At 41.3% G+C, this 15,379-nt stretch overlaps 1 protein-coding gene across 2 annotated transcripts in view; it reads left to right on the top strand.

Moving 5' to 3' along the window:
• The window catches only part of ADAMTS19 (ADAM metallopeptidase with thrombospondin type 1 motif 19), a 126,349-nt gene that overhangs the window by 31,937 nt on the left and 79,033 nt on the right, over window positions 1-15,379 (top strand). The window contains exons 3-7 of one of the 2 annotated variants that reach the window (XM_083702219.1): window positions 209-350; window positions 6,149-6,321; window positions 7,049-7,132; window positions 9,247-9,404; window positions 14,082-14,125. In XM_083702219.1, coding sequence (XP_083558345.1) covers window positions 209-350; window positions 6,149-6,321; window positions 7,049-7,132; window positions 9,247-9,404; window positions 14,082-14,125 — 601 coding nt within the window. Of the gene's footprint in view, window positions 1-208; window positions 375-6,148; window positions 6,322-7,048; window positions 7,133-9,246; window positions 9,405-14,081; window positions 14,126-15,379 lie in introns of both variants that reach the window. The other variant, XM_083702218.1, reaches the window with a different exon arrangement.

The raw sequence follows: 15,379 nt of genomic DNA, 5'->3' as shown, positions 1-15,379 counted from the left end.
ATCTGCGCTGCTGGACCTGCCTCCAAAATATCATGGTTTGGAATTCTTGTACTGATGTAACTTACGTGTCATCATCACAAGCATTTTCTGGCTCTTTCAGGAAGTCTTAAAGCATTAAGGGTCTATTTGAAATTTATTCTGTATATGTGGCATGGTGGAGCCTCGTTAAATAACACACCGTATCTGTTGCTTTTGTTTCCCCCTGCAGATGGGTTTTTTGCAGCTGAATGACGACTTCATATTTATTGAACCACTCAATCAGACTTTGGCTGTGACAGGTCATGCGCATCGCGTCTACAGGCGTAGAAGGTCCATACCTGAGAAAGCCACTGAAAAGCCTGCTTCTCATAGTCAGTACTGTGGTGTTATTACTGGTAATGTAATCCCTGTTAACCTATTTAATGCAGTAGGCACTTATTGTAAGAAGCAAATAACTTTTTCTTAATCTCTAGTCACTATTCTGGTTAAAGGTAAAGGTAAAGGACCCCTGACAGTTCAGTCGAGAATGACTCTGGGGTTGCGGCGCTCATCTCACTTTACTGGCCGAGGGAGCTGCCATTTTTCCACCTCCACAGACAGTTTTTTCTGGGTCATGTGGCCAGCATGACTAAGCTGCTTCTGGCAAAACCAGAGCAGTGCATGGAAACGCCATTTACCGTATTTTTCGCCCCATAGGGTGCACCGGCCCATAGGGCGTACCTAGTTTTTTTTTTTGGGGGGGGAAATAAAGGGAAAAAAATATTTTCCCCCCAGGTGTGGGGCTGGGGCAGGGGAAGCCCGAGCTTCCCCCGACCCCAGCCCCCAGCCCCCAGAACAGGCTGTTATCCGCAAGCTGTGGGAGAGCTGTGTGAAGCCCGAAGCCTGGGGTGTGCTGAGCTCAGCGTGCCCCAAGCTTCTGGGTGCAGGCAAGCTCTCTGCTAGCCGTGGGAGAGCTGCGCAACTTCACTCAGCTCTCCCACGGCTAGCGGACAGCTTCCTGAAGCCTGGAGAGCAAGAGGGGTCGGTGCGCACCAACCCCTCTCGCTCTCCAGGCTTCAGCGAAAGCCTGCATTCGCCCCATAGGACGCACACACATTTCCCCTTCATTTTTGGAGGGGAAAAAGTGTGTCCTCTAGGGCGAAAAATACGGTACTTTCCCACCAGAGCAATACCTATTTATCTACTTTCACTGGCATGCTTTCCAACTGCTAGGTTGGCAGGAGCTGGGACAGAGCAATGGGAGCTCACCCCGTCACAGGGATTCAAACCACCGACCTTCCAATTGGCAAGCTCTAGGTGCTTTAGACCACAGTGCCACCCGCGTCCCTACTACTCTGGTTACCTGAGTACTATTACTTTAAATGACAATCAGCCCTATTCCATAGTTGTTGAGTTGTAGAAAGTGCCATTGATTTCAGTAGTCTATAATTTGGTTTGTCCCATTAAACACAATATTACTTGGAGTTACACTGATATTAGTGAGACTTGCTTTCAAGTACACGGAGCCTCAGTCTCTGTTTAAAATCAGTGAACAGAAACTCCTTTACTTGGAAATAAATTTAACTGAAGACAGTTTCCAAGTAAATGTGTTTAGAATTGATGTGCCAGGATTCTAACAGGACAAGTCGCAAATCAACCTGCCAACTCACTTTTTGGATAGGATCACACTCTCTTCTGCAATGAAAGCTGATTCCCTTTTTGTCCTTGTTCTGATCTGCCTCTTCTTCATTGTGGTTCTCAAATGTTGTGGTTTTGGTAAACTGCTCAAGAGCCAAGCTCACTGCATCAAAATACAGTTCTTGCAAAACCACTTCAGGGTTTTTAGTTTGTTTCCAGGTTAATTAAGCTTACTTTGTTAATTCGTTTAGGGCTTGCTCACATTTGAGCATTATCTAGCCGTTAATTCACTTCCTCACCCCCCTTTGAATTAGACTGGATTAAACATCTGCATATATTTGTATTTGCATATGAGGAGGAACTTCAGTGTTTCCCAGTAGGCATTCCATTTTGTGTTGTCTCTTCCTTCAAATTTGTTGATTCTGTTACGCCACCTAAGTACTGGCTCAGGTGGAGCTGTAGTCTAAACCACTGAGCCTCTTGGGCTTGCCGATCGAAAGGTTGGCAGTTCGAATCCCCTCAATGAGTGGGCTCCTGTTGCTCTGTCCCAGCTCCTGCCAACCTAGCAGTTCGAAAGCACGCCAGTGCAAGTAGATAAATAGGTACCGCTGTGGCGGGAAGGTAAACGGTGTTTCTGTGCGCTCTGGTTTCCATCATGGTGTCCTGTTGCACCAGAAGCAGTTTAGTCCTGCTGGCCACATTACCCAGAAAGCTGTCTGTGGACAAACACCGGTTCCCTCGGCCTGAAAGTGAGATGAGTGCCACAACACCATAGTCACCTTTGACTGGACTTAACCGTCCAGGGGTCCTTTACCGTTACCTTTTTACTTACATGGCATGTGTGCAGATAGCTGTGCATGCATGCACTGTCTCTGTCTTTTTTCTTTTTTAAAAATAAAAAATCCCTGCCCAGGAAGTGTGCAAAAACACACAGTCAGGCAATTGCAAATTTGTGCAATTTTGAGTTTTGTGCAAATCTGAGTGATCAAAAGAATATGGCTCACTCTTGATGTTGCACTTACTAACACACCGGAAAAGAAACTGAAGCAATTGTAAATTGTCAGCACACAATTCACCCCCCCCCCTACACATATCCTGCATAGATTATATTTTTTAATGCTTCTGTGGTTTTCTAGTTTTGTGCAATACTGCGAGATCAAAAGGTAAAAAATGTCTCAGAATAGGAGCATACCGGAAATAGTTATGAGATTAGCGGGAAAGAAATGAATTTGTGCAATTTTGAGTTTTGTGCAAATCTGAGTGATCAAAAGAATATGGCTCACTCTTGATGTTGCACTTACTAACACACCGGAAAAGAAACTGAAGCAATTGTAAATTGTCAGCACACAATTCACCCCCCCCCCTACACATATCCTGCATAGATTATATTTTTTAATGCTTCTGTGGTTTTCTAGTTTTGTGCAATACTGCGAGATCAAAAGGTAAAAAATGTCTCAGAATAGGAGCATACCGGAAATAGTTATGAGATTAGCGGGAAAGAAATGAATTTGTGGGCATGGAAAGGGAAGTAGTAGACAGTTAATCTACCCATCCAACCCCCCCCCCCCAATCATCTGTGACCCTAAGTGGAGCAGTTTGGATCCTAATCCCCCCCCCAATCTATTGGATTAACCCTGTATCGGGTAAACCTGAATTTACAGGGGAAAGCATCAAGATTGGTGTTGTTTAAGGGTAATGATGTAACCAGGGTTGTCCAACTCCCAATAGACTGCGATCCACTCACAGTATAAGAAAATGACAGTGATCTACCCATTGTCGTTGGATGGACCAAAGTTGCTGAGCTTTTTTTAGGAAGCCAAAGTTATTTCCCCCCCCCCTTTTTTTGGGGGGGGAGATCACTGAGGAGCCAAAGATCTACCAGGACCTACCAGGACACCCCATGATCTGCCAGTAGAAATCGATCTACCTATTGGACATGCCTGGACTAGACAAATTAAATGGGCATGCAAACACACACTGGTGTGGACAAAACCTTAGATTCATCACATGCACACTTTGTAAAATAAGCTAAATGAAAATTAGCATTTTAAACAGAATATTGTAACGGTTCAATCTTGTTCAGCCTCAGAGCGTCAAGATTTGAATCGATTTACGTGGGTTTTGCTCTTTCTTGCTTATGTTGGCAATATTATCTGAATGAATGATGATATCAAAATGTGTGCTTCATCCCCCATGTCATTTATTATTACTAATACTACTGTTGTTATGAATGAAATCGTGGGGATAAGAGACTCTTTCTCCTTCTCCTGGATTTTCAGAAGTGGCAGGTATGGACACAACCCACTTATGTTTCCCTGTCTGTGGACCCTCACCTTGAGCAGTTTAAAAAACATTTATTTTACCCTTTCATTCTTTTGCCCAAAGCAAATGACAGCAGTTTCCATCTTTCCGTGTGTTTAGCTCCTAATAACATCTTTAGGAGCTATCATTGTTTTTGATTATTTTGTGTGTGCGTTTTGAAAGACTCCCACACACAGACCCTTTTTTGTTTTCTTCCTCATCTGTGTGGTCTGTTTTTGCAGTTCCTCCGTAGGCATTGGTTGCATTTAAAGAGGCTCTTCAGCTTTCTAGGATTCCTACTGAGAGACCAAAGGGGGAAGTAGAGCAATTTTAAGCAGAGAATGTTGCTGGAACCAGTCATCTCTTGAAATGGAAGAAGGCTATTAAATGTGACAGTTGTATACATAATAGCCTTTTTGTTGTAAATTAAAAAAATAAAATTAAAACCCAGTGCAAAGTACTCAGAAATACCAACATTAATAGACTTGCAGAAGGGATAGAATGAAAGTATTTTCACTAACATTTTATTACATAGGGACATTTTCTTTAGTTTTTAAGCATTCCCCCCCCCCCCCCGCAAGCTTAACTACTGAACTGTGATTCTTTTATATCTGCAAGTTGGAGGGGGGGGAGGGGGGAGAGATGAAAGCGCCATATTGTTTTATTAGCATTCTCCATCCTTCTTCTGAACAGTTTTTAAGTTATTGTCCATAAATGTTTCTTGCCAGTTCCTAGGAAAGCAATTTTGATTATTTTATTGCATTCCATGACTAAGAAAAATAAAGATGAGATTTGAAATACTTATTATTCCTATTTTGGAATAGAAATTATAATTTAGTGTGTACTTGCAACATGAGAATCCACCTCCCACGTTTTTTATTTAACTTCACAGATGCTGTAGAAATACATTTTAGGGAGCTGTGATTGATTCACAGAGCTGAGGTTGAATTAATGATGAAAAATATACGTGTAGCTTCTGAATTTTGAGCTTGTGGAAGCATGTTGCTCCTAAATCTACAGTATATTCCTGCTTCTACAGTAAAAAATATTAAGTGAACTATGTGTGCCTCATTAGTCTTAGTTCAGGGGAATCTGCTATAGAGCAAAGTTAGCAGCACTAAAAACCAGAGAAATGTGAAGCAGCATAAACCCATCAAATGCTATGCAACTTGTGCTAAGCAGTTAATTGATTGTTGAGGCCAGTCGGTTATCTGTTGGACATATGAGCATGACTAGAATGAGCAGACATGCCAGTTACTCTAAAAGTTTAGAGCAAGAACAGTGCCGGATTTATGTATAAGCTAAACAAGCTATAGCTTAAGGCCCCACTTTCTTGGGGCCCCCCAAAAAAAATTAAAGGGGAAAAAACCTGAATGTACATTTCCAAAATTTAAGATAAAAAATAAAATAAACCTACACACAGCAACAGGGTTTTGTGTTGCGTATGGAGCTATTAAAGATAAAAGTAAAGGTACCCCTGACAGTTAAGTCCATTCGCGAATGACTCTGGGGTTGCGGCGCTCGTCTCGCTTTACTGGCCGATGGAGCCGGCATTTGTCCGCAGACAGCTTCCGGGTCATGTGGCCAGCATGACTAAGTTGCTTCTGGCGAACCAGAGCAGCACACGGAAACGCTGTTTACCTTCCCACCTATTTATCTACTTGCACTTTGATGTGCTTTCAAACTGCTAGGTGAGCAGGAGCTGGGACCGAGCAATGGGAGCTCACCCCGTCGTGGGGATTCGAACCGTCAACTTTCTGATCGCCAAGCCCTAGACTCTGTGGTTTTGACCACAGTACCACCCGCATCCCATTTATGGAGCTATTAGGTCCATAAATTACCATATAGCATATATTCAACACAAAAAACAGTGACAATTTATTGTTGACAAAGGACAACTGGACATATAAAGGGTTCCATTACCTTCAGTAGCTTAGGGCCTCATCAAACCTAAATCCGGCCCTGAGCAGGAAGTGTAACGTTATATTCATTAGCATTGTATAAGCCATGGTTGGAAAATATTTCATTGATAAGTTGATAATCACTAGAGGTTTGAACAAAAGCCATAAAACATGTATCCCAGTGAAACATTTTTTTGCTAAAAATGGCTAGGATGCCTTTCTGTCAATCATAGAGCATATATTTAGATGCAGAAGAACTCTAGCATCTCCAGATAGAGATGGTCCAATAGCATAACTCAGTATAAAGCATCTTTACGCGATCATTTGTCTACTACTTGTTTCTGTTGCAGAGAAAAGACTACCCAAGAGCCAAAAAGGAACAGAAAGCGGACGTGGAAAAAGATATTCCTATAAATTACCTCAAGAATATAATGTGGAGACTGTAGTTGTTGCAGATCCGGCTATGATATCCTATCACGGGGCAGATGCAGCTAGACGATTTATCCTAACGATTCTAAATATGGTAGGGAACGTTGAGATTTTCTGTAAAGATAATACGCTGGGTGATCGCCAACTAAGTCATACCCATTGCAAACTATGAATGTAAGTTAATGGATGCCATTTATCCCAGTTGGTCTAGGCTACCGTCAATTTAAATTAGCTTGAAGGTTCAGTAAAGCGCAGAACATAGCTTAATTGTATAAGTCATTAGGATTGGAAGGTGGGATCCTAGTGTGGGTCAGAGTCCTGATTAGTACTCTTACGAAGGCGCAGGATCTGACCCAAGCTCCCATCTCCAGTTTAGACTCAAGCTTTTTGGCCCTTCTCGTTAGGCTTCCATAGATGTCTTGTGAGATGTAACACTGCTGCTTTCGCCACAGCCTAGCCTTCTTACATTAGTACACTATGATATTCCTTGAACATTCAGTAAAAAAATATTAAGGAGTCAACAGTATGTTCCACTCTCACTTACATAAAGTGCTCTGTGTGCTTGGATGTGAACATGAGCGTCTAATTCCATCAAAGAAAGTTGACCTTTCTGTGCAAATGAAGATGAGCTTTCTGCCCACCCCCCTAAAAAAAGATGATGAAGTTGTTCCGAACATGGAGACCGTGTTTGTGTATTGCCCAGACCCAATTGTTATATAAAATTGTTGTATAAAACACTTGGAACTCGTCAGACTGCCAAAGCAGATTTGTGATTTTCATTTTACAATTCTGAAATGTTATTTTAATCCATTTTATTTTAGGTGTTCAATCTTTTCCAACACAAGAGCCTTGGGATTCGAGTGAACCTTCGAGTGACTAAGCTTGTTTTGCTTCATGAGACTCCAGTAAGAAAGTACTGCATTTACCTTTTCCATGTAATAATAATAATAATAATAATAATAATAATAATAATAATAATTTATACCCTGCCCATCTGGCTGAATTTCCCCAGCCACTCTGGGTGGCTCCCAATCAAGTGTTAAAAACAATACAGCATTAAATATTAAAAACTTCCCTAAACAGGGCTGCCTTCAGATGTCTTTTAAAGATAGGATAACTGCTTATTTCCTTCACATCTGAAGGGAGGGTGTTCCACAGGGTGGGCACCACTACCGAGAAGGCCCTCTGTCTGGTTCCCTGTAACCTCACTTCTCGCAATGAGGGAACCGCCAGAAGGCCCTTGGTGCTGGATCTCAGTGTCCGGGCTGAACGATGGGGGTGGAGATGCTCCTTCGGGTATACAGGACCGAGGCCGTTTAGGGCTTTAAAGGTCAGCACCAACACTTTGAATGGTGCTCGGAAATGTACTGGGAGCCAATGTAGGTCTTTCAAGACCGGTGTTATGTGGTCCTGGCGGCCACTCCCAGTCACCAGTCTAGCTGCCGCATTCTGGATTAATTGCAGTTTTCAGGTCACATTCAAAGGTAGCCCCACGTAGAGCGCATTGCAGTAGTCCAAGCGGGAGATAACTAGAGCATGCACCCCTCTGCGAGACAGTCTGCGGGCAGGTAGGGTCTCAGCCTGCGTACCAGGTGGAGCTGGTAGACAGCTGCCCTGGACACATAATTAACCTGCATTATATGTATTATTATTATTATTTAGAATAGACATCTGTACAGATAAAGGACACACACTCTTAAATTATAAGGTTGGGTGGAAATGATGAGGGAGGACACAAGCAGTGAAAAACATCTCTCCACTTTTAGCGGAGGTGCTCAAAAGGGAATGGGGCAGCTCCTTGTAGCCGTTCTGTCTGGTGGCACACTAAATTGTCCCCCTGCTTAATGGCAGCAAGTTGTGCCTTGTGCCTAGTTATTGGTACTTACTACAAATTATGCGGGACGCGGGTGGTGCTGTGGGTTAAACCACAGAGCCTAGGACTTGCCGATCAGAAGGTTGGCGGTTCGAATCCCCGGGACGGGGTGAGCTCCCGTTGCTCGGTCCCTGCTCCTGCCAACCTAGCAGTTCAAAAGCACGTCAAAGTGCAAGTAGATCAATAGGTACCATTCTGGCGAGAAGGTAAACGGCGTTTCCGTGCGCTGCTCTGGTTCGCCAGAAGCGGCTTAGTCATGCTGTCCACATGACCCGGAAGCTGTATGCCGGCTCCCTCGGCCAAGAAAGCGAGATGAGCACCGCAACCCCAGAGTCGGCCATGACTGGACCTAATGGTCAGGGGTCCCTTTACCTTTACTTTACAAATTATGTTTGGAAACCTCCATTCATAGAATCATAGAATTGTGGTTGAAACCCTGTGCAATGCAGGAGGCTTTCGGCCAACATGAGGTTCAAACCCATGACTCTGAGATTATGAGTCTCGTGCTCTACCGACAGAGCTATGTGTGCCATCAATCACAAACACAAAAGCTTTCACCTGAGTAGGTTTCCTCAGCTATTTCAATGTCATGAGCAGCTTCAAAAACACAGTGGGGATTGGTAAAATAATGTGAGGAAGATAGTGAGGTCTTCCTTTGCTGAAACAAACACAATTACAGCCTGGCTCTACGAAACAACATGAGGATATTATTTTAAGGTTAATGTTAAGGGAAGATGCTCTTAAATCTCTGAAGCTGTATGAAGGTGTGTAGAACATTTTGTGTATGTGTCTTTTAAGTCACAAATATGTAATTCAGGTCAAACAGCTCTGTAAACAGTATGATTCTGTTTATCCAAATTCCCTGATGCAAACAAAAATATTTAGAGAATCTAAAGTTTAGATGAGTCAGACTTTTAATTACACATGTTTGTAGTCAGCTGGAAGGGGAAACATTATGGTTGTTGCAATGAAATAGATGTTTTAATATTGATTGTGGAATAGCAACCAATATTTGAATATTTAAGGAACAACAAAATTCTCTATTATATGTTTTTAGAAGTCTTTAAAACACACACACACACTCTTTTGCTTTAAAAAGCCGTGTAGATACATATGTTACAACAAGTGAAACATTACACCTTTTAGGCTGACATGTATATTGGACATCATGGTGAAAAAATGCTGGAGAGTTTCTGCAAATGGCAACATGAAGAATTTGGTAAGAAAAATGACATCCATTTAGAGATGTCAACAAGCTGGGGTGAAGATGTGTCACCAGTAGACGCAGCCATATTAATCACGAGGTAAGTTGCACGTTTTTGTCCCTTTTGTTAATGGCCGGGAACCTCATGCAGCATTCTGCAGGCACTCTGATGAGTTGATCGGTGATGGAAATCCCCAAAATGAGGCAAATAGGCAAAAAAAAGAGAAAGGCATCAGATGCAGGAATGAAGGGGTGGGTGGGAAACACCTCAAAAGATGAACAGGAACCACTTAAGCCCACAGTGTTTAGTGTTCCCCTTCCTCAGGTGTGATGGAGAAACAAGATGTCTTCTACACTATCTTGTTTTTTTGTTTTAAAAAAGAAAGAACTGACTTAGATATTTGGATGCCTGCAGTATTTGTACATCTATGGCTGTTTATGTGAGGAGAATTAGAAGGGAAACAGGCTTGCAGAATCATGAAGGAACATCTCAAAGGACAGAACAGAAGCATTCCAGTATTCTTAGCATACTGGCACCTGACTACTAGAGTTAAGACACATCGTATCTGGGCTGAGCAGAAAGACGTAGTTCTGGAAGGTTTAATATTAAGTACACGTGAGATTTTCCTGTACCATCCTTTCCTGCCATATTTCTTTGTCATTTGCTATGCATCTCACCCTTTCCATACCTGCCTGTTTTATATGTTTCTTTGAAGAGATTCCTGTATAATAGTAGGCTTTATATGGAGTAGCTGAATATTTAGGCTTTGCATTACCCTAAGGACCTCTTCTAGGGCTGTATTTAATAGGTTTTAGTTTATGAGTAAAGTGTAATTTATGGAAATGACAGACTAGCAGTTGCCCATTCTTGCCTCAGATTCTTTTTTGCCATTAGTCACCTCATTTAAGCTTCAGAAAACTGCCGTAAAATCTCTTAAAAGTTAGATTTTGCTCCCACTTGAAGGACTGTTATAAGCTTGGTAAATCACTTGCAAATTATGATTGCTTGACCTGATAATAGAAGATACCAAAGTATCCCTAATTGTGACTTCCAGATGGAATATGCAGTACAGTTCTAGACAAATCTTTCTTCTTTGGCAATCACTCGTAGCCGAGTAAGATTGTCTTCCATAAACACGGTTTTAACATTGAGTCTGTAAGTGACTGTGTAGGCGAATTATGGATCCACATGCCCTTCCACAGTGGGGACAGAGGTTTCCGAGTGGGAATTGATCACGACGAGGGTTTACCAAGCATGCCTTCCTCTTAGCATGTTTCTCTCTTTCGTCCTGAGTTCGAGTGTCTTCAAAGTCCATGACACCTTTGGTAAAGGCTGTTCTCCAATTGGAGCGCTTGCAGGCCAGTGTTTCCCAGTTGTCGGTGTTTATACTACATTTTTTTAGATTTGACTTGAGACAGTCTTTGAACCTCTTTTGTTGACCACTGGCATTACGCTTTCCATTTTAAAGTTTTGAATAGAGTAGTTGCTTAGGAAGACGATAATCAGGCATCTGCACAACATGACCAGTCCAACGAAGTCAATGTTGAAGAATCATTGCTTTGACACTAGCGAACTTTGCTTCTTCCTGTACACTGGCATTAGTTCGCCTGTCTTCCCAGGTGATGTGCAAAAAAATTCCGGAGACACCATTGATGGAATCTTTCAAGGGGTTGGAGATACCTAGTTGGTTACTCAATGAGATGGGAGTTAGAACAGAATAATGTGTTATTTCAACTTACCTTTACAGACTTCCCCAACCTGGTGACTTTCAGGGGTTTTGGACTCCAATTTCCATCATCCCTGACTATTGACTATGCTTCCTGGGGTTGGTGGAAGTTGAGGAAGGCTCATTTATTACCACAGTGCTGAACTGCGAGCATATGTGTTGACACTTGTGCTGAGTGATAGCAGTTGTTTCAGAGATTGATTCAGTCCTCAAGCCCTATAGGCTTGCATAGAAAAAGAAAGCATTTGGAGCATAAAGATCCACTCACAGGAAGACAATAAAATCTGACAGCTCAGATGTTACTTCAATGCTGAGCTTGGTTTACTCCCATCTTTAATTTTAGGGACTGGGAACAACTGATAGAACTGATCTCTTTTGGAAAGAGAAGTGGGATAGAGAGGGGAAATGCTCCAGATTGTAGGCTGGCTTCCTTCTTCACAGACACATTTACTGATAAGAAAATCACCCAGCCTACCACGAAGAGCCATTGCTTGTAAGCTTTCCACAAAAGGCGGGAGGCCAGAAATTGAGGGGCTGGCATTGGGGGGAAGAAGGGAAGAAGATTTTGGATGAGAGGGGCTCTGTGAAACCGAGTGGGGAGACAGAGTTTGGGGGGGGAGCTAGCGTTAATCAAGTTCGAGGGGAAACAGGACACAGAATATAAGGCAAATTTGGCCATATAAATCGTGTTCATGCTTTTATATACTTCTTGCAGGAACATACTTACCAATGGTTTCCTTTACGTGTTTAAATTAAATGTGCATTTAAATGTGTTTTTAGCCTTTCCAGTACATTTTGTACCATTGGCCCACTAAGATTTTAGTGGCGTTAATTAATAATAAAGTCACTTAAAGAATTTGAAAAAATAATTGCTAGAGCAACGCTGCAATCCATTCTGTAGATTCAGATGCTACATGATGACCCTCCTGCAACTTCCCTAAGTAGAAATGAGGACACAAATAAATAATGAATTGTTTATAGGTGTATCTGGAGTATCATAAACCTTTACTGGGCAGCCTAGTCTCCAAGGAATACAGTTCTTATTCTTGGAAATTAGGGAATGTTTTACATTTGTCTCATTGACCAGGATGCAATTGTACTTCACTGTTGCCAAGACTTAAGAGTTCTATTTCCCCAAACTCTCATAATTAAACTTTTGGAAGTTTACTTCAACCAGGATAGAAATCAGCTGAATGAAAGCATCTCAGCCCACATATATTCTACTGATTAGGGTGTGCATATACAAATCTCAATTTTATTTTTGACAAAGTACAACTTCCATTCTATTTGTGCCTTGTTATATTTTACATTTGTTCTCCTCTTTCTCTTTCTTTAAACAGATATTAACCTTAAGAGCAGTTATGTAAGTGCATTCATAACACCCACAGGCTTCCCCCCTCCAGATTCACAAACATTAAACCCTATGTCTAACTGCTAATATGTTTGCATCAGCCTTAACACATAATTCATCTCTTGTAGTGCAGATACTGGCATATTGTAATCTTGTACAGCTAACTTGCAGCCTACGCGATTTAACTTGTGCACATGTTTACATGTTTGGCAAGTTTTAAAAAAAAGAAATGAAGGGGGCAGGTGTTCATGGAAAAAGACTTTGTCAATCTTATTATTTAACCCAATGTGCTTTGACTATGGTGGAATCTACACACATATAAAAGAAGTTGTGAAAATGCATTTTTTTAAAAAACGTTTTGAAAAATATATCAAATTCTCCATAGCTCACCATCACCATCTAGTGTCACATTTGTATAATACACTTTACAACACACTTAAAACGTTTTCTGTGCAGCAGTATAGCTGAGTCGTATATACGATTTTGGCTGTAGACACTATTCCTGGAATAATAATAATAATAATTTTTATTTATACCCCGCCCTCCCCAGCCAAGGCCGGGCTCAGAGCGGCTTACAAGCAATAATAAAAACAAGTTGAATGATTACAACTTAAAAACAAAATTAAAATACAACATTAAAATATTGAAACATTAAAATATTAAAATATAGCCTCATCGCAGGAGGAGAAGGAAAGGAAAAAAGAAAGAGAGGGAGGGAATCAAATTGGCTCCAAGCCAAAGGCCAGGTGGAACAACTCTGTCTTACAGGCCCTGCGGAAAGAAATCAGATCCTGCAGAGCCCTGGTCTCATGAGGCAGAGCGTTCCACCAGGCCGGAGCCAGAGTTGAAAAGGCCAGAGTTGAATGTAACCCCAGCATAAATTGAGAGTCACCTGTATGTTGAGATTATCATAGTGGTTAGAAACAGGGAACACTTCCATATTTAATTGTATACTTACCTTTTGTAACCTCTTTTTTATTATTGCAGAACAGTGTTTCCCCAACTTGGGTCTTCAGCTGTTTTTGGATTGCAACTCCCATCACCTCTAGCTAGCAAGACCTGTAGTCAGAGATGATGGGAATTGTAGTCCAAAAGCAGTTGGAGACCCAAGTTTGGGAAACACTGTTGTAGAGTCATGTTGTTTGGGGCTTAAATGCAAGACTATGATCCCATTAGGGAGAATACTCCAGTCTGGAATATTTCCGTGACTGTAATCTTTTAAAAATGAATGACAATCTAAGTGACCTGAAAACAGCACAGTTGGACCCCTGTGGTGTCTTCCCTAATTCCCCTGCTTGAGTACAACAAGGTTCTCAACACATCAAGGAAACCATGGAAAGTAGATCTCTTTCCCCTCCTGTGCCCAGAGATGGCATTCATGAACAGCACTGATCTCAGGATAAGTACCCATGTGGAAGTCTCTTTAGTTTCAGTAGGGGATGAAAAATCTGACAAATCTGTGAATTTCAGATGATTAAGGAAGATAACTAATCAACCTGATGCCACATACACTTTAAATGGGAAATAAATTGTAGATTTAAAGTTCAAGTGTCATTTGATAATTTCAGGATTTCCTTCACGTGTTCTTTTTTGAAACAGAGGAGCCTTGTCATTTATTAAGCGGTTAAAATTTGCATAAATGAGCATCTGACAGCACAATTGTCTTAAGGCTTTGTCTTCTTTTCCCTCCCAATTTTAGGAAGGATTTCTGTGTACATAAAGATGAACCATGTGATACTGTTGGTAAGTGAAACAAACAAACAAACAAACAAACAAACAAACAAATAACAATAATGCCTTTAAAATACAGCACTATAGGGAGTTGTGGAAGCTTGATTATGTGGGGATGAATGCTTATAGGCAGTTAAAATGCATAATGATGACGTGTTTGGTACTCTAGCAAGTTGACCAAGGCTAAGCATTTTGACATTGATGCAACTTAATTATATACCGCTCCATTGCTTTCAGTGACTAGTTAGGACTAACCTAGGCATCGTAAGAGACAAAAGAGTTGTTGGTGCTCCATGTCTCATCACACTGTCTCCATTTCTTCTCTTTCCTATTGGCTAGCTCATCTCCTTGTCCTACCAATCAGTGATGCGAGCTACAGGAGAGGAAGCCCTTGGAGCAATGAGGTCCTGTCACTCATTGTTTAGCTCACATGTTATGATGAATTGGGGTGGATTGATTTAAATCAAGAAAAGATGCACATTAAATAATTTATTTAAATCAAGTTCCACATTTTGAAATACATATTTTCATTGATATGCATATCCAGAACCTTAGGTGAAACTGCATTAGATTAGACCTTTATCTTCATATTATTATTTTTTTCATTTCAATCAAAAAGGGTTCTCAATTCAATATCCAAAGAAAAACTACAGTTATTAAGCATTATCTGGAATGTGTTTTTTTCCATTCAAAGTGAATCCGTAGGATACATAATATTTAGTGATAAAAGATATGGTGCCTTTCAGTGCACTTGATGTACGTAAACTCGGAACAAGACCTTAATTTTAGCAAGCACCAGAGGTGACAAACAGAAAAATCATTAAGGGTACCAATTTGGGGTGAATTAAAACTGCATACTGGTCTTCATACAGAAACATATTCATGGAATCCTAGAACTGTAAATTTTAGGAGGTCTAAATGACATTGCCTGGGTTTGAAACAAGAGTGTAGTTGGCTCTGTGCAGCCAAAGGAGTTTTGCCAATATTCATCATATGGCAGCTTCTTATGCCACATGGCAATTGCCCTGAAACTGAGGAGGGTTTCAAAAGCAGTTTGTTATATGGCTTGTGGGTCTACTTGTCAAAGTGGGGAAGGAAAGGGAGCATACCTAAATAACCCTCTGGATCACAGCCATTTAGTCCAATCACGTACATTGAAGCGAGATTTCTGTACGCTTTGGGAAGGACAGTAATGAAAGTATTCAACAAGTCAAGTTAAAAGTTTGGTTGGAAGTTGGTTGCAGTTTCTTTGGACTTCTTGATCTT

Source organism: Podarcis gaigeae, assembly GCF_964106915.1.
Source record: "Podarcis gaigeae genome assembly, chromosome: 11".
Classification (NCBI taxonomy): Eukaryota; Metazoa; Chordata; class Lepidosauria; order Squamata; family Lacertidae; genus Podarcis; species Podarcis gaigeae.
This window is presented reverse-complemented; position numbering and strand designations above follow the sequence as displayed.